General features: G+C 36.1%; 1 protein-coding gene across 7 annotated transcripts in view; it reads right to left on the bottom strand.

Moving 5' to 3' along the window:
- Positions 1-180: 180 nt before the first annotated feature.
- VPS54 (VPS54 subunit of GARP complex) overlaps positions 181-24,556 on the bottom strand; it is a 126,819-nt gene continuing 102,443 nt past the window's right edge. For all 7 annotated transcript variants that reach the window (XM_034953253.3, XM_034953254.3, XM_034953256.3 and 4 more), the window contains 7 exons: positions 22,248-22,353; positions 21,289-21,376; positions 20,607-20,728; positions 20,412-20,492; positions 7,528-7,635; positions 5,545-5,639; positions 181-1,576 (listed from right to left, as the gene is read on the bottom strand). In XM_034953253.3, coding sequence (XP_034809144.1) covers positions 1,471-1,576; positions 5,545-5,639; positions 7,528-7,635; positions 20,412-20,492; positions 20,607-20,728; positions 21,289-21,376; positions 22,248-22,353 — 706 coding nt within the window. In that variant the 3' untranslated portion in view covers positions 181-1,470. The remainder of the gene's footprint in view (positions 1,577-5,544; positions 5,640-7,527; positions 7,636-20,411; positions 20,493-20,606; positions 20,729-21,288; positions 21,377-22,247; positions 22,354-24,556) is intronic.

Raw genomic sequence — 24,556 nt, 5'->3', positions numbered from 1 at the left:
CATTTCCTGAAGCTTGTTTATTATCACTGAAAAAATGATCATTAATAATCTTTCCATTCAGGTCTGCTGGTAGTTCAATTTATGCCTTTTCTTTAAATTCATCCATACTTGTTTTGAGTAGGCTGCTTGTTTAACTTAAAGTTCACAATATACCATTTAAAAAAAAGTTGCCTTTTAAAGTCTGTTAATTTTTTACAGCTTTATTTTAGACAGATAGTTTAAGAACCAAAGACATACCTCTGTAATGATAAAGGAAAGAAAACAAGCTTTCCTTTTAAGAAACCAAAGAGCACAAAATAAGACTGTTTCATTATACATAATCACCACAGGATATTAGGCACTCTGACAGGGTTAGGCAAGATTCTTGGTGTGAGGTGAAGCACAGGCACTTTATTTGTAGAGTGCTGCTGATTCTAATTTTGAAGGTAGGTATTATAAAAGTCTTGTCACCTTATTTCTGGCCCCAACACAGCAGCCTATAGTTTTAAAAGTTCTGTTTCTCCCTGGTCTTTGTTCGTATACACATCGAAAGTAACTTAAAAACAAGGATCCAAGGGGGCCATACTTCATATGTTATCTAAATGTTAATATGAGAACTCAAAAGTAGGCAGATTATATGAATACATATTCTTACCTCTGCTACAAATAAAAACACCCCAAACCCTTCATCATACTTTTATAAAAATACAGATATTAAACTGTAGCCTTTTATATACCATTTCTGAAAAGTATTTAGTTGCATAAATAGATGCCGGTATCTTTTTTTTTTTAAGTATTAATTACTTAAAAAAAAGACTTAAGTCTTTCAGGTATTTAGAGAGCTCTGGAAGGCTTTACCCAGTTGACATACGGTGGTAGTAGAAATATTAAATATGCAACACACAAAGCCTGCAACTTGACATTGGTCACTGAAACAAAAATTGAATTCCTAAATCCAAGCAATCAAAAGATGTTTATTTTTTATAGAAAGATCTGTAAAAAAATAATAATTTTTCAAACAGCTTTACTTTCATAAAGAAAACTTTCTACAGAAGTTGACTAAGATTTTAAGATTTTAAATTGTACCATCATTAAATAAGGTGGGACACCATATGAATTTCATTGCACTGGAAGAAATGCAAAGCATTTTTTAATATAAAGTATACAGAGCATTCTAGTCAACTACAGCTGTGTTACAGCTATGTGTTCTTTTGGATTTGGTCCAAAGAAACCTGAGTCTGTTTCCAGAGAGAATGAAAAATGTTATAGACACCTGATCAGTTACTCCTCACTGTAGGATGCACAAAAATGACATTCCTTGTAGATCCCACTGAATCCAGTTTCCCAACACTTGATACTTTCCTTTTTCCCTTCCCCCACCCCAGTTCACTTTGGGTTTCAGGTTCAATTCTCGAATCACAGGCATCCAGATTTTCTTCATAACAAACACATCCCATGGTCAGATGAACTACCCAGTTTTCCAGGATGACATCACCTCTTCTGCTCCCAAATTTCGGCCATATTTAGGTCCAAATCTTTAAGGCCTTTTAAGGCTTGAAGATTTCCAGTGTAAAAAGCTACATCTGCTGTGACCAACCTAAATAATGGAGAGAAAATTATTTTTTAAATCTCAAACTTTCTATTCAGATAATTAAAGTAACAGTGCTCACCGAGTCAGAGTCCTATTATCTAAAATTCAGATTTCTTAGTGCCCAAATGTCCAAATACTTTACTTAGCAGGATTCCTGCTATGAATAAGTAGGCCATTTAATGCTGTACTTCAATAATAAATATTTGGAAAATGAATAAACCAATGGCTGTTAGTCAGTTTCATGATAAATTCAGCCCAAGAAAATAAGATTTATCTTGAAACAGCATGAATTAATATACAGAGAAAATAACAGGTTAAACTAAAATGTTTTTGATTGGTTAGCACTAGAGTATAGGAGTGTTGACTAAAATAGTAAACTCAAGGGAAAAGCAGGCCAGGTTTCTAAGTGTCATCTAAGGCGTTAAATACAGACTAGTATTCATGTATATAAGCGATACTAGATATTTCTTTAAAAACCCAAGAGAAAAATAGGAAAGAACATAAGAAGTTACAGATGAGAACACCTGAATAACCAATAAACTGAAAAAATGGTAAACGTCAGGAAAATGCAAATCAAAACAAGGTACTACTATCCCCGATCAGACTAGCAACAATTAGGAAATCTAACAGCAAATGTTGAAAAGATGTGGGAAACAAATTCTCACAAACTACTCCACTAATGTGGGAGTTGGTACAGCCACTGTCAATACCTAACAATATGAAAAATGTATTAGCTCCAATTCACTTACAGGTATATGCCCTGAAGAAATGGTCACACCGTTAGACATGTATAAAGATCTTCAGTATGGCATGGTTATAATAGAAAAAAGTAATGACTTAGCAATTTATCACTAGGGGAAATGTCTAATTTATCTATGGCTGATTCATGGCCAGGAGCAGTGGCTCACACCTGTAATCCCAGCACTTGGGGAGGCTGAGGCAGGAGGATCACCTGAGCTCAGGAGTTTAAGACCAGCCTGGGCAACACAGTGAGACCTCGTCTCTACAAAAAATTTAAAAAATTAGCTGGGTGTGGTGCCACACACCTGTAGTCGCAGTTATTGGGGAGTCTGTGGTGGGAGGATTGCTTGAGCCACGGAGGTTGAGGCTGCAGTGAGCCATGATCACACCACTGCCCTCCAGCCTGTGTGACCATGAGACCCTGTCTCCAAAAAAAAAAAAAAAAAAAGGTTGTTTGATGGAATACTGTACAGCAGTCAAAAACAGACTACTCAACATATATCAACATAGATAAATCAGTAAAAATGCCTAGTAGAAAGCAAGCTGCATATATGCAATATACCATATAAGTAAATTTACAAAACAGCACTACATATTTTTCATAAATCTAGGTACAATAAATAAGACTAAAAGAATGTAGACTAAATTCACTGGAAATGTTACCTAAAGGCTGGGAGAAAAAGGGAATCGGACTGCAGATGGGGTGTAAAGGTGTACTTAGCTTCATCTGGAATGCAATTTTTTGAATACCATTTTAAAAATACAATAAATATTTTTTTCAAGAGAAAATGACAAATGTTGATCAATTCTGGGTAGTAGAAATATAAATAATTTATTATTCTCTGTATGTCTCTATTTTTAAAATATCTTAGAGGAAAAAAAAATCACATTAAAAAGTACAGAGCTGGGCCGGGTGCAGTGGCTCATACCTATAATCCCAGCACTTTGGGAGGCCGAGGCAGGCAGATCACCTGAGGTCAGGAGTTTAAGACCAGCCTGGCCAACATGGTAAAACCGTCTCTACTAAAAATACAAAAATTAGCCAGGCGTGGTGGCACGTGCCTGTAATCCCAGCTACTTGGGAGGCTGAGGCAGGAGAATGGCTTGAACCTGGGAGGTGGAGGTTGCAGTGAGCTGAGATCACGCCACTGCGCTCCAGCCTGTGTGACAGAGTGATACTCCATCTCAAAATAAAATGAAAGTACAGGGCTGGGGAGAGGGAGAAATAGGAAGCAGCTGCCTAATGGGTACAGGATTTTCTTTTGGAGTGGTGAAAATGTTTGGAACTAGATAGAAGTGGTGGTTACGCATCATTGTGAAGACACTAAGTGCCACTGAATTGTTCACTTTAAAATAGTTAATTTTATGTTATGTGAATTTCACCTCAAAAAAAGTCAAAAGCTACATTTTTAGAGCAATTTCAGAAACAAAAAATTCTTTTAAGCAGGTAGTTTATGTCCTTGGCTACAGGTAGAGGTTAATCTTCAGGGATATTTCAAAGACATGAATTGACTTATAAAGAATGAGTTTCTGTTAGCATGTGACAGTGAGGATTCTCTAAGGTCAGACTGACTTCCAAATAGCTATATTAAGAAAGAAAAGTAACAGCTAACGAGTTAGCTTGGGTGCTTCAGAACTACTGGTCTACAAAAACCCAACTAACCAACCCAGATTTAGTTATAGGAATAAAAGTAAAAGGGTATGAGCAGGGTAGGCCTTAAAAATATTATTAGCTTTTTTTGAACACCCTCTTTAAGGTACGCAGTATACATCTCTACCAAGAGTCTCTAAGTTTCTAATATGCTATTATCTTTTCAGGAGCAGGTCTCTTATATATGTACCATTTGTATCATCTGACATCAAGTGAGAGATATACACAGCGTCACCACATGTGATGTTCTTGCTGAAAATATCTGACTCCATGTTGGTATAACGCTATTAAATTAATGTTGATTTTCTTAGGTGGGGTTCAGGTATTACGGTTGTATAAAAATGTTCTTGTTTTTAGAGACACATGCCAAAGTATTTAAGGGTTAAATTTTATGACTGCAGCCTACTTTTTTGGTTGTTTGTCAAAAGGGAGGTATGGGGGTGGGAGGGAGAAGGAGCAAAAGTGGCAGGGAGTATGTGGCAAAATTTTAACAGTTGATAAATCTAGGTAAAAGCTATTCAGTGTTCATTATTGTCCTTTAAGTGTTTCATGGCTTTGAAATTTTTGAAAACAAATAATTCTTTAAAAAGAAAAAGAAGAATCAGATAATAAGACTATCATTCTTGCATAAAACTCTTAAATTCAGCCTAACAGATTCAACAGAACGAAGCTTTCACATAGCTCTTTGCAAAATTGATTCACTGTACTTCTTTTTAAATGGCAGGGCCAACTTCTGACCCCAACATACATTTTTTTCATTTTCCATTTGTTCTTATAAGTTTGAAATTTGAGCCTGAAATTCCTTTAACAGGAAATAAAATTTTATTCCTAAAAACCCTAGAACACTAAAGAATTGATATTAAGACGTAACTAAATGATCAGTGCTTTAAATTTTATAAAATCTCTTCCCCATATCTTTATCTACATAACTCTTCAAACAATCCTATTAAGGAAACTTTTATCATCATCCCTATTTTCAAATCTAAAAAACCTAAGCTGAGGGGGAGTAAGTGATTTGCCCAAAGTTACAACAGCTAGTAAGTGACAGAACTAGAACTTAACCCAAGTTTTCAGATTCTAAATCCTACCCTATGCTTTCTATGTACTATGCTATTTTACGGTAATACATACAATTTTTCAATAGCTTACAATAAAATATATACATATACACACATATATTATTTTTCATAACCCTGTGAAAGAATTAAGACAGATTTCATCCTTGTTATTTTATAAATGTGGCACGCAGGTTAAGTGACATTCACATGGTCACACAGTAGGACTTTTGAATCCAGTTTGGAATGGGGAAAGCTATTGGGTAACTAAGGAAGTGCTACTAATTCACACTGCCTCAAAACAGATACATAACGTCAGGTAAGCAATTGTCCATGTATAAACCCCTTTTAGATAGATAGAAACAGATATTTCCAGAGGGGGAAAAAAAAAAAACACAAAAGCTTGCTGATTTTACAACGTTGGTCTTCAGTGTGATTACAGCAGAAAAGGATGGCACAAATAATCAAAACTGATCATTAAAACAATTTGATATGGGAGTATATGGTGAAAATGTTAAAAAACATACCCATTTTGAGGTCCTCCATCATTTATCACATTTAAGTGAGATAACTGCTTTTTCAAGTGGAGTTTATAACTTGCATTAATTCTTAAAAATAACATCTGAAAAAGAAATAAAACTACGTTTCTTAAAGTTCTACTGAAATAGAAGATGTAAATATCTGAGTTATCAATATTATTTAGAGAAAGTATTTTTAAAAACCAAAACCTTTGCTTTGACATATACTTTTAAAATCCTCCTCTGAAAGTATTCTATTGCTATTTCACTACATTTTTTCTCCTTAGTTGGAAAAACCTTTTTACCCTCCTTAGCAGTACTCCTTTTTGGAAAAATTCCCGTAAGTGGGATCAACTGTGACAGGTAAAAATAATAAAAAGTAGTGGGGAATTTTGTAACATAGTAAGTAGGAAGTTGGTAGGGGAAAAAATGTCATAATGATAGAGGCAAAGATACCTTCGTACTTCTAATCTAGTGAAATCACTTCAAAGCATTTTATTGTTCTTGCATGCAATGACCCAATATTTCTTTGGGAAATACCTAACCTAAAATTATATACAATGAAATTATGAAATGATTTTGTGAAATAACATTTTCTGTGGGAAAAATATATATAATAATCTATGGAAGTTTTGTGGAATTACTAGTATTCAAGTGGCAATAGTGACATAAAATAACATTTGCCCAGCGTTGACAAGAGTACCCTTTAAATTACGCCACAGATAAAACACATGAAGTACCTGTATGCCCAGCTCCCTGACCTGGGTAAGTCCTGCTCTAGAATTAGAACTCAGATGGCAAATCCAGAAGGTTAGAACGTCAGAGGTGGAGGATCTTACATGTGGAATGGAAAGGATGGCTTGGCTAAGAAATTAGAAGGAAAAAGGAGACGACCCTAGTGGGTACGTCATATTTTACGGCTCCCCTTCAGTCCTCAGTGAGTCCCAAAGGAGTTACATGATATTTATTCATGAATTTGGTATGATTTATGAAAACCTAGGGAAGTACGAAGAAAATGTTAATAGCTAGTATAGGATGGAAGTTTGAGGTGGCATAGGAAAGGAGACCAGCAGGAGCAACAGTAGGCAAGAGACACTAAGAAAGCCACCCTCTGCTCCCAAATACCATTTCCACGCACTCAACCAAGTAAGAGAGACAAACTGAAATAAACAAACTTGTCTGAATAGCAGAAATCTCAGTGAAAGTTAAATTCATTAGTCATACAGCAACTAGACTTTAATATTATACCATTTATTCTACAAACCAGGCACACTTAGTTCAGAGGAAATAAGCTGAGATTAAACAAACAAAAAAACTGGTAAAAAAGGGAATACTGAAAACTTCAAAGTTCCAGGAGAGGGCAACGGGTGTAGGGGGTAGAGCTGTTACTGAAGAGTGAAGAGAACTCTGTGATAATACTTTTGTAAGGGAATACAGTAGCGATAGAAGGGTGGATACTTTATAGCTGAGAGGTGCCAAAGACTCCCCCACCCTCCATTTTGCTCTTTTTCCTAGTTTGTCTTTACTACAGATCTCTTATGCTGACATAACAATAAAGCAGATTGAGTTAATTATATGTGTTAATCTTATTAACTCTATCACTAATTCTTTCCATATCCAATTTGAATTACAATCACCATAACATATTTTGCTACTCATTGATAAAGGCCAACTCTAATTTTCCAAGGAACAGCGTAATAAATGATGTAAGCAGAATCTGGGACTACTGATCATGGACAAATGGAAAACCTACTTTTTAGAATTGTTTATAATATAGTAAAGCTCTAGCTCTGGTCTGTCACTGCAAGGAGCACTTAGAAATTAGAAATTTTTATCCATGTTCTACCAGTCAATATAACAATGTAAAAAAATGATAATCATATTGGAACATGAACAGCTTAACTGCCAAAAGCATGTAAAAACACCCCAATTCTGTACAGATATTGTATGTTACATATACATGAATAGTTTTAGGAATTACTTACTACTCACCTGTGTTTGTTCTTCTGGAAGGAGATCAAATATAGCTTCGTGCATTTTTGTCATTTGCTTACAAATATTCCTGAAACAGGCAGAAGGAACAGGAGCCTTCACTTCATACTGGTAGGAAAAAATAATGAGAATTATGTTCATGTCCTCTGAATTGCATAATGTCTCCACCATTCCCTGAGACATATATTTACTGTCCCTCCACATATCCAATTCTGGCATAGTACTTAAGCTTACACTTTTCAACTGTGATCTGCGCTACTCATACAAATCTTGAGAACTTTTCATTCAACATCTTAATTCATTTTGAAGGAACTAAAATAGCTCAGTGACTAAGAACAAAGCCTGCTTCCAATCTTAGAACAGACTGCTGGGTTCAGATCCCAGCTCCTCCCATTCTAAGGTAGGTGATGTTGGGCAAGTTATTTAATTTATCTATCTCAAAGGGCTGCTGTGAGGATTAAAAAAGAGGACTCATAAGAACGCAAAACAGTGCTTGATACAAAGTAAGTACTCAAAAAATTGTTAGCTACTAATCTGGCTCAATATACAATATAGCCACTCCAAATAAACAGATTATGTTTTAAACAATTTAAAAATTAGCTGGGGCATGGTGGCAGGCACCTGCAATCCCAGCTACTCAGGAGGCTGAGACAGGAGAATTGCTTGGACCTGGGAGGTGCAGGTTGCAGTGAGCCGAGATCGCACCACTGCACTCCACCCTGGGCGACAAGAGTGAAACTCTGTCTCCAAAAAAAAAAAAAAAAAAAAAAAAAAAAAAAAAAAGTGTGTCAGTATGATCGTATCTGAAATCAACAGAAAAATCTGGCAGAATAAATATGTTTTTTATTTTGTAGGTGGGTCAATATAGTAATATTTTACCCTAACATTAAAAGGAGGATTTTTTCAGCAATGTTCTGTGCTAAAAATTTAAACTTAGGTAAATTCATTTTACTATTCTTACATATGAAACAATATGGTAGTATGACTTTAAAAACCATCTTTTAGCTTATATTTTAGAATTCACACAGCTGAAGTTATATACCATTTTATTTATAAGACAAATTTGGGCTAAATACTATATCTCCCTTTGGGGAGATAACTGTCTAAAAGCTGGTTGGTGTTCCAAAAAGTGGACAAGGAACGCTATAGGAACTCAAGTGAAGGATATTTACATAATGATGTCTAATGGCTTCCCGAGCTGCCCACCTGAGGTGTTGAGTCTTCAAAGGGAAAATAAACAGGTGAAAATACTCCAAGTAGAGGACATGCCATATCATCTCAAATCTGGTTTTTGTTTGTTTGTTTTTTTGATTTTTTGAGACAGAGTCTCACTCTGATGCCAAGCTGGAGTGCAGTGGTGCAATCTCAGCTCATTGCAACCTCTGCCTCCCAGGTTCAAATGATTCTCCTGCCTCAGCCTCCCGAGTAGCTGGGACTACAGGTACTCGCCACCCCGCCCGGGTAATTTTTTGTTTTTAGTAGAGACAGGGTTTCACCATGTTGGCCAGGATGGTCTTGATCTCCTGACCTCGTGATCCACCAGCCTCGGCCTCCCAAAGTGCTGGGATTACAGGCGTGTGCCACCACGTCCGACCTCAAATCCGTTTTATACACTATCTGATTAATACTTCTAAAGTACCATTCTAATCGTATGATTAATTCATTAAAAAACTTTTCGGTTCTACTTTTATTTAAAATTTAGAAAGCTGCAATAGAACATTGCTACTACCTTAACAATACAAAAAACAGATAATCTGTAAGACCATACATCAGAGAACAGAGATCAGGGGAACTAATTCCAAAGACTGAAAAGGCCCTCTGAGGAGAGGTGATACACAGGAACTGTCTCACTTTTGGCAGAGCATAAAAAGAAGAGGTAACCACAAGAGAAGCAAGTAAGATGAAAATAAGTAAAATTTTAACAAATTCTTAAAGGCCAAACGTGGGCTAGGCTATATTTAGGATAACTGAAAACCCTAGCCATAAGGAGAGTTTGCACTCATGCACAAGTTTTACTTCACGGCCTCCAGGAGGTAATCAGAAGAAACAGGAGGATCAAAGGGAGAAGATCATATAGATCCACTCCCAGTAGCACAGGTATTCAGGAGGTGATTAGTTGCCACAAGGAAATAGAAACAAATGCCATCATCCATTTCCCCCAAACCCTATTCTCATACAAAGTAAAAGGCCTAAGTCACTGAGAAGGGGCACCAAACTCTCACCACTGGGGTCACGGTGTGAAGCCAGGAACAAAACATGCCTGCTCCTGGGCCGGGCATGGTGGCTCATGCCTGTAATTCCAGCACTTTGGGAGACCAAGGAGGGTGGATCACCTGAGGTCAGGAGTTTGAGACCAGCCTGGCCAACATGGTGAAACCCTGTCTCTACTAAAAATACAAAATTAGCTGGGCATGATGGTGCATGCCTGTAATCCTAGCTACTTGGAAGGCTGAGGCAGCAGAATTGCTTGAACCCGGGAGGCAGAAGTTGCAGTGAGCTGAGATCACACCATTGCACTCCAGCCTGGGAGACAAGAGCAAAACTCCGTCTCAAAATAAAACAAAATGAAAAAACATGCCTGCTGCTGAAGAAAGGGACAAAAACACCTGAAGCCCAGGATCTTGCACCAATCAAAGCAGAAGTTGAGAGCAGAAGTATGGGCTCCACATTCAAGGCCAGGTATATAGGCTCTACCTAAGATGGAGACCAGACAAGAAGAACAAGCATTTCCCCTATTACCCTTAAGAGCCTAGCAATGAGAGTCTGGAGAAAGACTCCTGCTCTGTAGTGGAGATGTACAGAGATGACTAAAAGATGAGGGTGAAACAAACACTGAGAAAAACCCTCTAACAACACCTCAGGCCCTACATTAAACACAAGGTAGTAGCAGCCTACTACTGAAGGAGTTGGAAGCCTCTGGCATACTAAGGATAACAGCAACAACAACAAAACAGAAACCTAGCTTGGTTATTGAATAACTTGATTCAAACCATAACAAAAATAGCCTGACAGAAGAGGCATGTCCATTTCCAGGCATAAACACTATTTACCTCACAGTCTCTACTGTTCTTCTACATACAAGGTTCAGCATTTAATTTAAAAAAAAACCAAAATATACAAAAAAGAATACAATATCCCACTGTCAAGAAATAAAGCAACCAACAGAACCAGACTGAGAGAGAATCCAGATGTTGAAACGATTAGAGGGAGATATAAAAATAACTGATTAGGCCAGGCACAGTGGCTCAAGCCTGTATTCCCACCACTTTGGGAGGCTGAGGCGGGTGGATCACCTGAAGTCAGGAGTTCAGACCAGCCTAGCCAACATGGCAAAACCCCATCTCTACTAAAAATACGAAAATTAGCTGGGTGTGGTGGCGCATGCCTATAATCCCAGCTACTCCAGAGGCTGAGACCTGAGAATTGCTTAAACTCAGGAGGTGGAGGTCACAGTGAGCTGAGATCATGCAACTGTGCTCCAGCCTGGGCGAAAGAGTGAGACTGTCTCAAAAAATAACATAACATAACATAACATAACAAAAATAAAATAACTGATTAACATGTTAAAGAATCTAATGAAACCGAAATCTCAAGAGAGAAATTGAAACTATAAAAAAGGAAACACACAACAGGTCCAAGAAGTGCAGAAGAAACTCAAGCATGATCAAAAACACACAAAACTTAGACACATCATAGTGAAACTGCTGAAAATCAAAGACAATATTTTGAAGGCAAATAGAGCAAAAAACAATGAATTACAGCAGACTTCTTGTTGAAAACTATGCGAGCCAGAAGACAACTGAACTGAATTCTACATCTAGCAAAAATATCTTTGAAAAGTGAAGAGAAAATACAGGCTTTTTCAAACAAAAACTGAGATGATTCATTGCTGGCAGATATATTCACAAGAAATATGAGCGGAATGTTTTCAGGCAGAAGAGTATGGTATCGGATGGATCCAAGCAAAGTAATGAAGAACTCCAAAAATTTACCCTCATTTTTTCATAAAAATGAGGATAAATATAAAAGGCATTGTTTTCCTCATTTTTATCACTTGAAAAGATAACTGATAATCTAATGCAAAAACAGTGGCAAGGTATCACAGGTTTTATAAAATACGTAGAAGTAAAATGTATGACAATAATAGCACACAGCAGGAGAGAGAGAAAACAGGTATCCTGTCATAAAGTTCTTACACAATCAGGGAAGTAATGTCATCATATTATTTAAAGGTAAACTGAAAGATGTATGTTATAATCCCTAGAGCAGCCACTAGAAACAAACAGAAATATAGCTAGTACACCAACTTTAAAGATTAAACAAAATGAAACTATAAAAAACATTTAATCTGAAAAAAGAGGGGAAAATCAGTCAAAGAACAGAAGGAACAAACAGAAGACAGCTAGCAAGATGACAGATTTAAATCTAACTATATAAAAAAATTTAAATGGTTTAATAGGTCAATGAAAGACAGTAATTATAAGACTAAGGGAAAAAAGCAAGATCCAGCTTCATTCTGGGTATAAGAAACTAACTTTAAATAAGGCATAGATATGTTAAAAACACAAGGATAGTAAGAGAAACACTATAAAAACACTATTCAAAAAAATTGGAATGGTTACATTTGTATTAGATAATATGCACTTCAAAAAAAGGAACATAACCAGCCATAAAAAGGATATCACAGGCCGGACGTGGTGGCTCACGCCTGTAATCCCAGCACTTTGGAAGGCCGAGGTGGGCGGATCACTTGAGGTCAGGAGTTGAGACCAGCCTGGCCAACATGGTGAAACCCCACATCTACTAAAAATACAAAAATTAGCTGGGCGTGGTGGCAGGCACCTGTAATCCCACTTACTCAGGAGGCTGAGGCAGGACAATCACTTGAACCTGGGAGGCATAGGTTGCAGTGAGCCAAGATTGCACCACTGCACTCCAGCCCAGGCAACAGAGCAAGACTTGGTCTCAAAAAAAAAAAAAAAGGGAGATCACACAATAAATATTAAGAAAACACAGTAATCCTAAATGTGCATGTATCCAGCAATAGAACTTCAAGATACATATAACAAAAACTTGCAAAGATCTGAACACAAAAACAGACAAATTTACAATTACAGTAAAAAACTTCAGTGCTCATCTCTCAGTAATTGATATAAGAAGTAGACAGAAAATCAGTAAGGACAGAAAAGACCTAAATAACACTACCAACCAACACCACTTAGTTGATATACACAGGACACTCTACCCAACAACAGCAAAATACACATTGTTTTCATGTGCATGTGGAACATTAGCCAAGATATTCTTTGGCCACATTCTGGGCCACAAAAGAAATCTTAGACATAAAATAACTGGAGTCACATAAACTCTGTTTGCTGACCAAAACAGAATTAGACTTGAGATCAAAACAAAGATTGCTGGAAAAATCCTGGAATATTTAGAAATTAAGTAACAGACTTCCAAATAACCCAAGGCCAAAGAAGAATCACAAGAGCAATTAGAAAATATTTTGAAATAAATAAAAATAAAAGCACAAAGTATCAAAATTTGCAGGACACAGCAAAAGCAGTACATAAAGGAAAACACAGATTATCAAATGCTTATATTCAAAAAAGGAAAAGAAAGGTCTCAAATCAAAAATCCGGGCTTCTACCTTGAGAAATTAGAAAACAGCAAATTAAATCCAAAGCAAGTTAAAAGAAAATAGAAAATAAATAACACACACTGGAGCAGGAAAATAAAAAGCAGAAAAAGAGCAGGAAATATTTACTTTTACTAAAAGATCAAAACATGTGATAAACTTCTAGCCAGAAAGGGGGAGGTGAGGAAGACTTTATAAATTAACATCATTACCAATATCATGAAAGAAACAGCAGATAATACAGATCCTCACTGACATTAAAAGAATAAAAGAATATCATATACAAGTTAATGCTTCCAAGTTAATAACAGATGAAATAGATAAATCCATTCGAAGAAACAAACTTCCAAAGTGTACTCAAGTAGATTACCCACATAGTCCTATATGTATTTTTTTTTTAATGAACTTATTAAAAACCTGCCTGTAAATCAAGAACAAAGACCAAATGGCTTTACTGGTAAATTCTAACCTAAAACTTGGGGAAAAAATAATACCAACTCCCCACAAATTCTTCTTCCAGGAAATATAGGAGGAAGAATACTGTCCAACTCATTTTATGAGTCCAGTATTACTCTGATACCAAAATCAAATAGGCACTTCAAAACAAAACAAATAACCCTATAGACCAATATCCTTCATAATACCCCCCCACCACACAAAAAAATCCTTAAGTAGGTTTATCCTATGAATGCAAGGTTGGCTCAACCTTAAAAAAATCAATGAAGGTAATTCACCTTGGCAATCCTAAAGGCAATCCTAAAATATTTAGAAATTTAGAAATTAATTTCTTCAGACTAAGAAATGCAGACCATATATATGATCATCTCAACAGATGCACAAAAAGTATCTGACAAAATTCAACATCTGTTCATCATATAAACCTCTTAGCAAACTTGAACAGAAAGAATCTTCCTTAACCTGATAAAGGCCTCTTAAAAAAACCTACAGCTAACATCATACTTAATGGTTAAAGACTGAACATTTTGTCCCAAGACTGGAGAAACCAAGCATATCTGTTTTCACCAATTTTATTCAACGTTGTGCTGAAAGTCCTAGCCAGTGCCATAAAACAAGGAAAAGAAATAAAAGGTATACAGATTGAAAAAGATGCAAGATTCTATTTGCAGACAACATGAGTGTGTATGCAGAAAAATCCCAAAGAATCTACAAAATTGGCATTGTAACTAATATGTGAGTTTAGCAAGGATGCAGGACACAAAGTTAATATAGAAAAATCCAAGGTGTTTCAATATATTAGCGTTGAATAATTGGAAACGTAAATCTTAAAAAAAGATACCATGTACAATAGCATCAAAAACAAGAAATACTTATAAAATGTGTGCATTATCTGTTTACTGAAAAATACAAAATTTTGATCAAAGAAATTAAAGATGTAAGGAGTAAAGAGATAGGTCCAGTGGTGTGTGGTAAACATTTAATGGGCTCACTGGGGGAAAAGCACTGGTTTGTAGTATTTGTTAATTTCCATGGTGTAAATATTCACACCACTGGCAAAGTTACCAGTGTGCTGTTACTGAATGTAGTATTGGGAAGAGATACATAACATAGTTTCTGGCTAGCAGGTGCAATCTGGCTCTGGTACAAAACTGGATATACCTTGTTTGTGGATCAGGAGACTCAATAATGTCAATTTCACCCCAAGTGATCTATACATTCAATGCAATTTCAATCAAAATCTGAGCAGCCTTTTTGGTAGTATTTGATAAGCTGATATAAAATTTTATAGGGAAAAGCTAAGGACCTAGAATAGCCAAAACAATTTTGAAAAAGAACAAAATTAGTGAGCTCACATTATCTTATTTCAAGATTTACAATAATGCTGGAGTAGCTAAGACAGTGTGGTACTGGAACAGAATATAATCTCAAAACCAAACAAAAACAGTTGATTTTTAACAAAGGTGCCAATGGAGAAATGATAGTCTTTTTAACAAAAGGTGCTGGAACTATGAAAAATGAACACTGACTTATACTTTACATTATATATAAATATCAACTAGAAATGAATCATAGCCTTAAATATAAAAGCTAAAACAATAACATTCTAGAAAAAAAATTGGAGAATATCTTTGTAACTTGGGTTATACAAAGATTTCTTGGCCGGACGCAGTGGCTCACGCCTGTAATCCCAGCACTTTGGGAGGCCGAGGTGGGCAGATCACCTGAGGTCGGGAGTTTGAGACCAGCCTGACCAACATGGAGAAACCTCGTCTCTGTTAAAAAAATATAAAATTAGCTGGGCGTGGTGGTGCATGCCCGTAATCCCAGTTACTCAGGAGGCTGAGGCAGAAGAATAGCAGGAACCCGGGAGGCGGAGGTTGCGGTGAGCTGAGATCGCGCCATTGCACTCCAGCCTGGGCAACAAGAGCAAAACTCCATCTCAAAAAAAAAAAAAAAAGAAAAGAAAAGATTTCTCAGGATAGGACACAAGCAGCATGAACAGAAAATAAATAAATAAACTGAATTTCATCAAAATCAAAAATTGCTCTAAGACACTGTTCATGAAAGGAGAAGACAAGCCACAAACTGGGAGAAAATACTTAGAAACCACATACTGATACAGAATTTGTATCTAAGATATATAAGGAACTCTTATAAGACAAACAACCTAATATTTTTAAATGAGCAAGAAATCTGAGCAGACACTTTACCAAAGAAAAGATATGAATGGCAAACAAGCACATGAAAAGATGCTTAACATATCTGTAATTATGTAACTTAAAACCACAATGAGTATCACTCCATATACACCTACAAGAGGATGAACATTAAAAAATAAAGTGATGGTGAAGAGCACCTGGAACTCTTCTACATGGCAAGTAAAAAGGCAAAATGATGCGTTTTAGAAAATTTTAGAAAAATTTTGCAGTTTCTTATAAAGTTACCATAAAATTTTATATTTCCATAATCCACAATCGCCAATCTTATTCCAAGGTATTTATACTAAAGAAATGTAAACACATACCTACACAAAGACTGTACATGTATGCTTATAACAGCTTTCTTCATAACAGCCAAAAACTGGAGAAAATTCAAATGTCTATCAATTGGTGAATGGATAAACAAATAGCAGTGAATCCATACAATGAATACTACTCTATAATAAAACGGAACAAACCACTGACACATGCTGTAACATCCATGAACTCCAAAAACATTATGTTAAATGAAGTGTGGCACAGTAGACTACGTTCTGTATAATTCTACTTAGAGGATATTCTGGAAAAGGCAAAACTACATGGACAAACATCAGATCAGTAGCTTTCAGAGGCTGAGTATGGGGAGTGAACTGACTACAAAAGTGCCCAAGAGAATGTTTACCAATGACGTTCTATAACTTGCAGTTATACTATCTGTATTTAGATACAGATAGTATACATACACTTAGAAAAGGTGAATTTTACTGACTGTAAATTATACCTCAATAAACCTGATATGAATTGCTTAGTTTTCTACTGGTAGTCACAGCGCTCTACTATCTTTCCACCATATCTCCCACTCATGTGTGCCCACTCTGATGTATTAGTCAAATGGAACTATTACCTTTATTATTAGTAACAACAATAGCAAAAGCATTAGCAGTCAATATTTACTAGAACTTGCTATAGTCAGATACATGATAAAAGGAAAGCAATCCACACATATTATCTCATTAATACAACTGTATGAAGTAGGCTCCACTATTATCCTCATTTAGAGGCAGAAACTGAGGCTTAAGGAGATTAATAATTTGCCCAAGGTCCTTCAATAGCTAGTATGTGACAGACATGGGATTTGAATTTAGGTCTACCTGACTCCAAAACCCTGACAATGAATTGCCTTAAAATTTCTACCAACATGTTTGCTTATGCTGTTATCTCAGAGATCTGTTCTCCTCAACTTCATTTGCCCTCATCTTATCTATCCTTAAAAGCAAAATTTACATGCATGCCTCATTCATAAAACTTCCCCAGATCTCCTTCACCAGCTGACACCATCTCTTCCAAAGCCTTAAAAGCTCCAGCACTAAATTAGCTCCTTATTTATAACACTTTACATATATCCTACATCCTGTCATAGTTATTGATGTACTTCCCTGACAAATATTTTGCTATTGGAGGACAAGATCAAAGGCTTATTCACCCCTGTGTATCCCTGATACTGAACAAAACAGTTTATATTAATATATAACTTACAGAATGAATGAATAAATGAATGGTGGTTGGAACATTAGTCTAGCTGTTAGTACAATTAGATATTGTTTCATCCTACCCAGGCAATGGTACCCTTACTTATTAGCTGCCTGTTTTGTTTTGTTTTGTTTTGTTTTTTGAGATGGAGTCTCACTCTGTCACCTAGTCTGGAGTGCAGTGGCGCGATCTTGGCTCACTGCAACCTCCACCTCGTGGGTTCAAGCAATTCTCTGCCATAGCCTCCGGGTAGCTGGGATTACAAGCACCCACTACCATGCCCGGCTAATTTTTGTATTTTTAGTAGAGACAGGGTTTAACCATCTTGGCCAGGCTGGTCTTGAACTCCTGACCTCACGATCCACCCACCTCGGCCTCCCAAAGTGCTGGGATTATAGGCGTAAGCGACCACGCCCGGCCGTTTTTGTTTTTTTTTTTGTTTTTTTTTTGAGACAAAGTTTCACTCTTGTTGCCTAGGCTGGAGTGCAATGGTGCCATCTCGGCTCACTGCAACCTCTGCTTCCTGGGTTCAAGCAACTCTCCTGCCTCAGCCTCCCGAGTAGCTGGGATTACAGGTGCCCACCACCACGCCTGGCTAATTTTTTTGTATTTTTGGTAGAGACAGGGTTTCACCATATTGGCCAAGCTGGTCTTGAACTCCTGACCTCAGGTGATCCATCTGCCTTAGCCTCCCAAAAGTGCTGGGATTATAGGCTTGAGCCACCGTGCCTGGCCACTTATTAGCTTCTTAGAATCAACCCATATGTTATTGTGTCATCCTTTCCTAAAATTATATTTTCAGATAAGAACATGAAAGGTTAAAAACTGAAAGGCAAACCCAAACCAAACACTGTCTGCTATTTTGATATTAATTAAAAACAGGGTCCAACTCCTGAGCAACACATGAAAGCAAACAGAATAGGGAGTGGCAAAGAGAGACTTGTTAACACAGGAAGAATGTAATATGCCAGAGTAATAGGAAAAGTCATCAATGGAGAAGATACTAGAGAGAACATTATGTTATAAAAGCCTGGCCATATTCTTCAACGGGTCAATGATACATATTTTTTTAAATGGGGAGGGGCGTGTTCTAGTTTATAAGACTTAAGAGACGTAATAACCAAATGCAACGTGTGAACCGTGTAGAAGCCTTTGTCCAAACAAATTATTATAAAAAGACATTTTTGGGACAATTAATAAGTTTCAAATAGGAGATAAATATTAGATGATTTTGAGGAATTATCAATTTTGTTAGGTGTGATAATAGTGTGGTTATGTAAAAATGTTCTTAGTTTTTAAAAATGCATACTGAGGTATTTAGGGATAAAATACCATAATGCCTCAAATTTATTATAAAATATTTTAGCAAAAAAGGCAAATTATTAATAACAAATATAGGTGATGCATACATGGGAAGTTAATTAAACAATTCTCTTTTTTCTTTACAGAAAAAAAAGTAAGTTGTCATAGGAAAAAGTCTAGTCACTGTGACAATTCTTATTCAAAAACTCTGTGGATGACCAAAGTGACAGACTAAAGTCAGAGTTTTAAGAGTACTAGCACATCTTTGGCTTTTCTTCATTGTATTCCACAGCCTATGAATAGTTCCACTATTTTTGTTTGTTTGTTTTAGAGACCGGGTCTTGCTCTGTCACCTAGACTGGAGTGCAGTGGGGTGATCACAGCTCACTGCAGGCTGGAACTCCTGGACTCAAGCATAGTTCCACTATTCCCAGCCTAGTTGCACTGTTTAACATATATTCTATTCTCCACTGTTAGCTGTTTACAGTCTTCTACCTTGTTAGATGGTAAGCTTCTTGAGAGCAGACACAATATGTTACCGACTTTTGGTACACAGAAGAATGCTGTATATCAAAAAGGAAACTGGTAGAATAGAATTGCTTTTGAATGTAGCTTGTACTTGGCACCCGTGAAGAAAATAAAGCATCTCTAAACAGTAATTTTTCTCCCTTCACAACTAGAAACTAATTTAAATAGGCATAACATAGTATAGGTATGTTTGTACATAAATACAAATTCCTTAAGCTTCTTAAAAGTGAAGCATAAAACACCTGTATTACCAACTACACCAGAGGTGTAGTGTAGTCTGAGGATTCCCGGAAGTCAGAGATCCTTTCCAGGAATCTGGGAAGTAAAAGCCACTTTCATAATAATATTATTAATAAGATGCTATTTATCTATTTTACTCTCATTCTCTCATGATTGAACAGTGGGGATTTTTAGATGACTTGTGATATCATTATTCTGAAGGCTAATAGAATATGTGTTTGGGTAGTCTTGTGTGTGACTGAATGGACACCACTTTATCTTGCCCTTTTGATTCTTATGTACCTGCTGTTCCTGCCATTTCGGAATCTGAAGGATGCAAGTAGGATAAAAAGCAAATCAAAGTTCTTTGCTATTAAGGTTATTCCAAATATGATCTTGGACAGACAGTATACACTGAGTAAACTTTCAGACTTTTCAAGTTACGAAATTTTGGCTTTCCCCCTAAGACGTGAATTGAAAAACTTAGGGAAAGGAAAGAGTGAAAGATAGATCAAGAGTGATTGGGGCTGACTAAATGATATTTTTCTGAAGATACTCTCCCAGTATAATTGCGAATTCTTTGGGGAACACTGCTTCATTTAATGACATATTGGGAATGAAAAACAAACAGAAATGAATGTTGAAATGAATTAACATAAAAATACTTCTGCATAGGGTTTCTACCATCCTTAGAATCATCTCTCCTACTCCTGCCAGCCTCTTAGAATATCAACTGTTTTGGAAATCCGAAAATTTTGTTGAGTTGTTTTCTAAACCCTGAATAATTTGTTAGATAACTGCAGGTTAGACCACTATGGGGGGGGGGGGGTCTTGGTCACAGCACATGGTCACATTTTCCTGAAAAAAAAATTAAAATTCTACTAATTGGTAAATATCCTATGAAAGTTTAGATTATCTTTTCACATCTTAATTTATAAAGTACTCCTTATAAAATAGAAAATCATAATGTCTTTGAACAAAGTCTAATAATTTCTATAAATCATTACCTTAGATAACAGCTTGTCAAATAAGCTATCCATTATCGCTACAAGCTTAGCTGATATTTCAGCTATGTGATCATGGTAGTCCTGCAATGAGAAATGATAATTGTATTTTTAAGTCCCTGGGACACATTTTTAAAATACTTAACAATTAAGGATCTAAACTTATGAAACGCCAATAGAAAATATATGAAAAAGTACCTTAGTGATATGATCAAAATGCCTAAGCATGCTATATTGCTTAGGTGGTAGTCGAGCTTCAAAATGAGCCCGGATCACAGGAATGTAGTGCACAATTAACTGCAAACATCGTGAAGAAAGAGCTGAAGATCCAGGGAGTAGATATATAATGGAGAAATTAAAAAAAAAAAAAGGTATTAGTTGATTTTAATTACAAATCAAATCAAATAAAAAACACTTATAAAGATCCAGTTTATTTCATAAACGAAGAGCACTATGGCAGAAGGCAACATATTTCATTTTGTCTAATAATTTGATACTGAATAATGTAATGAACATGCTGCTTTCACAAAGGACTCAAGTTGTGAGTATTATCAGTATCACAATAACAAGACAACTGATTCTCTTATGACATTCGGATAGCTTTCACCCCCAAATACTTTATACACATTATATCTTAATATTTTCTAGAGTGGTGTAACTTCCAAGTAACTTATACTTAGAGGGGAAATGCATCGTAACCTTTTCCCCATGGTTAGTTTTTTTCAGTGATGAGTATACATAAAAGAGTAAGTAGCATTTATTTTTAGAGTAATGCCACTTTGGTTAGAGCCATGAAAACATGAGGTATAAAAAAACATGATGAGTACAGTGACATCACTGTTAACACTTCAGCAAGTGAATTAAATGCAAGAATCCATACCCAAATTTTTTGTAGTTATCGTTTTTAGTCCAACAACTTGCAGTGCACCAGCTCCAAGAACTAACTGGCAACTTCTTGAATTGAAGTACTAACAAAAGAAGGAGAAAAAAACCCCAAAATTTACTAAAAACTGTTCTTTATATCCTGGCAATGTGCTGTTATAAAAATACATTCCCCTTTCCTCTCATTCAATGGCCAAATGAATTATCTAGTAGAAGCAATTAGTATCTATTTATTTAATGAAAAAGAAATGAGAAGGGGAGATTCTAAATGATAATATTTACTGGTAAGAAAAAAGTTGAAAAATTCTAAAAATCAGTTCGCAGAAATTAATCTTTAATTTGCATGTACAAAACAAATTCGGTTTCAGTCATTCTTGTTGGGAAGTCCTATTTTCAAAAGTTATAAAAATCTTTCTCAGCTAAAACATGACAACTCAAGTCAGAACATAATTAATAGATTAGAGGTTTGAAAAAAATAATAAAGCATTTCCTCCGTACTGGTAGCTTAAAATATCTCAATATGAAATGGCTGAATAAAATCATCACATTTTCATTTTATATCAATGGTTCTGAAAGAATGATGCAAGAAAAATCTCTAACCTTAGTGAGATGAATTTTGTAAAGTTCAGTGAATTCCTTCCATGCACATTTGAAGCCAGTCCAGGTTTTTTGACCTAAGTGGCCTCAGTCATGTTCAGCACCTAACAAACAAATTATCTCCTGTCTCCAATGTCATTAACAACTCTATGGGTGAATGAGGATCACTAACTGTGGAGTAAGAAGGAAGCAGGCAGCCTGTTTCCAATAACATGTTGTGATTCAACCACAATCAAATGTTATAAAACTAATGTCTTAAAGTTAATTTGACCTTGAAATGTCTTTGAGTTAAGATTAGTCACACCCTAATGTATTAATTCCTCGAACAATTTTTCCATAATGGAGTGAAGTCATACATACCTTCAATAAATCTGACAGACGAGTAAGCATGTCAGTAGTAACAGATGGGATGTTATCCACGCACTGGCAATATTCAAGGATAATTCTTATTAACAGCAATACGGTTCTACAAGAAAAGAAAAATGGCCCAATAGGAAATCAAAACAAGAAAAATCAAAAGGATTTGGCATATAAAAATCAAATTACTTAATGGCACAAAGGATCTCTGAGAATATAATGACCTTGGTAACTATGTTAAAGTATGCATTTTACCTACTAGTACAGCAGGTTCTTGACTAACACAAGACAAGAGAGGTGTCTAGAATGCAAAATTTAAAGAGGCTCTTACTCTGTGCAATTGCAGGATCAGCTTGCACAACACTGAGAATGAGTGGCTCCTTAAATTCTGTACAACAGGCATAATACTCTCTGTATGGCATTCTTATTAAGTAAGGGAGTCTCTTCAGTAAGACAGGTATTGCATTCATTAGCCAATTCAGAAACACTGACAAAAAGCCTATCCAGTGTTTCTGATTACCAACATAGTAGGTCCTCCATCATAACTAATGAATTGATGAAGAAAACCTAGTCCAGATTTTCTTAGTGAGATGGAAAAAAAAAAAAATCTATAATGGCTTCTAAGGAAAACATGTCTCCTAAGAATTTTATTGGTAGGTCACAAAAGGTTCTCTGGCTGGGCGCAGTGGCTCACACCTGTAATCCCAGCACTTTGGGAGGCCAAGGCAGGCAGATCACTGGAGGTCGGGAGTTCGAGACCAGCCTGACAATGGAGAAGACCAGCCTGACAGTGGAGAAACCCTGTGTCTATTAAAAATTCAAAATTAGCTGGGCGTGGTGCTGCACATCTGTAATCCCAGCTACTGGGGAGGCTGAGGCAGGAGAATCGTTTGAACCTGGGAGCCGGAGGTTGTGGTGAGCTGAGATCATGCCATGGCACTCCAGCCTGGGCAACAAGAGCAAAGCTCCGTCTCAAAAAAAAAAAAAAAAAAGTTTTCCAAAGATGATAAAGTTAAAGTTATCACCTCCATAGAAGGATAAATCACACGTTAAAAAGACACACTACTGGGAGGTTAAAGAAGATTGAAATTAAGGAGAAAGCCATTCATCATAGGATATCTAAGTTCAATGAGATGCTCAGAAATAAGATCTACGTAAAATAAGGATTTATAAGAGCCTGAAAGATATCAGGAACTAATGATTCAAGAAAAATGGTGTCTAGCCTTTATAACAGCTTGTCAGACCATATATGCATACTGGTCTCTATGCTTATTTCTCCTAGAGTCTGCCTAAATGAGCATGAATCCATTGCTTATCTTTTGTAATTGTCTCTCAGAAGTTGTAATAGTTCCCCTTTAGCCAGGGAATTTAGTTTTTTGGCAACAGACTCTCTGCTTAAAGAGCCAAAAGCAAGATGGCCAGAGGGGACCATATCCATCAAGCAAGTGAAGAGTGACCAGATAACCAGTAGTTAAGGAGGGAAATCATAATTATATTGAAGGGATGGGATTACAGGAAGACTGAAGAAAGCTTTCCCTACCAGAAACAGGGAAGGACTTCAGAAGAGAAAAGAATGGAGGCTTTAGTTTAGAATGTGTGGACTTCAGGTATTTGAATACAGATACAGAAAAAGGATTAATTCTATATATACTTTTTGAGTGCTTATGATGGTGCCAAGAAAAATAAAAACGGTAAGACCTCATCTCTACCTTTGAGGAATTCAGAGTCAAATTAGAAGACATATACATAAATAAACAATTCTATTATACTACGGTAAGTGCCATGATTGAGGGACATAGAATTACATTCTTCCTGGAGGTGGTGGCCATTTCAAAAAACACTTGACAAGAGGAAAAGTGAAAAAGAATGCTGGGATAGATATTGGCAGTTAGACCTAGATTTGAATTCTGACACCATTTGGGTCACTTGAACCACTTAATCTTCTAAGCTTCAATTCTCATAGTGGAAAAAGGAAATAATAATCCCCAATATCTTTATTTTACAATGTAGTTGTAAAGATCAAATGAGATCACATATATATGAAAACACTTAAGCTGTGAAGTACTGTTAAAGAATATGAAGATATATTTTAATTACCAATTTAATAAAAGACATAGTACTAGACAAAAAAAGATGGAATTTGTATGCTTCTTAGTTAACTTGAATTTGAGATACTTTTATTGGTAAAAGATCTAGTGAATCAAATGATGCCAATGAGAATAACTACCAACAACTATCAACTTATTAGGTGCTAGACCTGTGCTAAATGCTTTACATGAATTACTTAATTTTCGCAATAATTCTGTGTATAG

This window comes from Pan paniscus, chromosome 12 (genome assembly GCF_029289425.2).
Source record: "Pan paniscus chromosome 12, NHGRI_mPanPan1-v2.0_pri, whole genome shotgun sequence".
Classification (NCBI taxonomy): domain Eukaryota; kingdom Metazoa; phylum Chordata; class Mammalia; order Primates; family Hominidae; genus Pan; species Pan paniscus.
The sequence above is the reverse complement of the archived record's forward strand: the minus strand, read 5'-3'. Positions and strand labels throughout refer to the sequence as shown.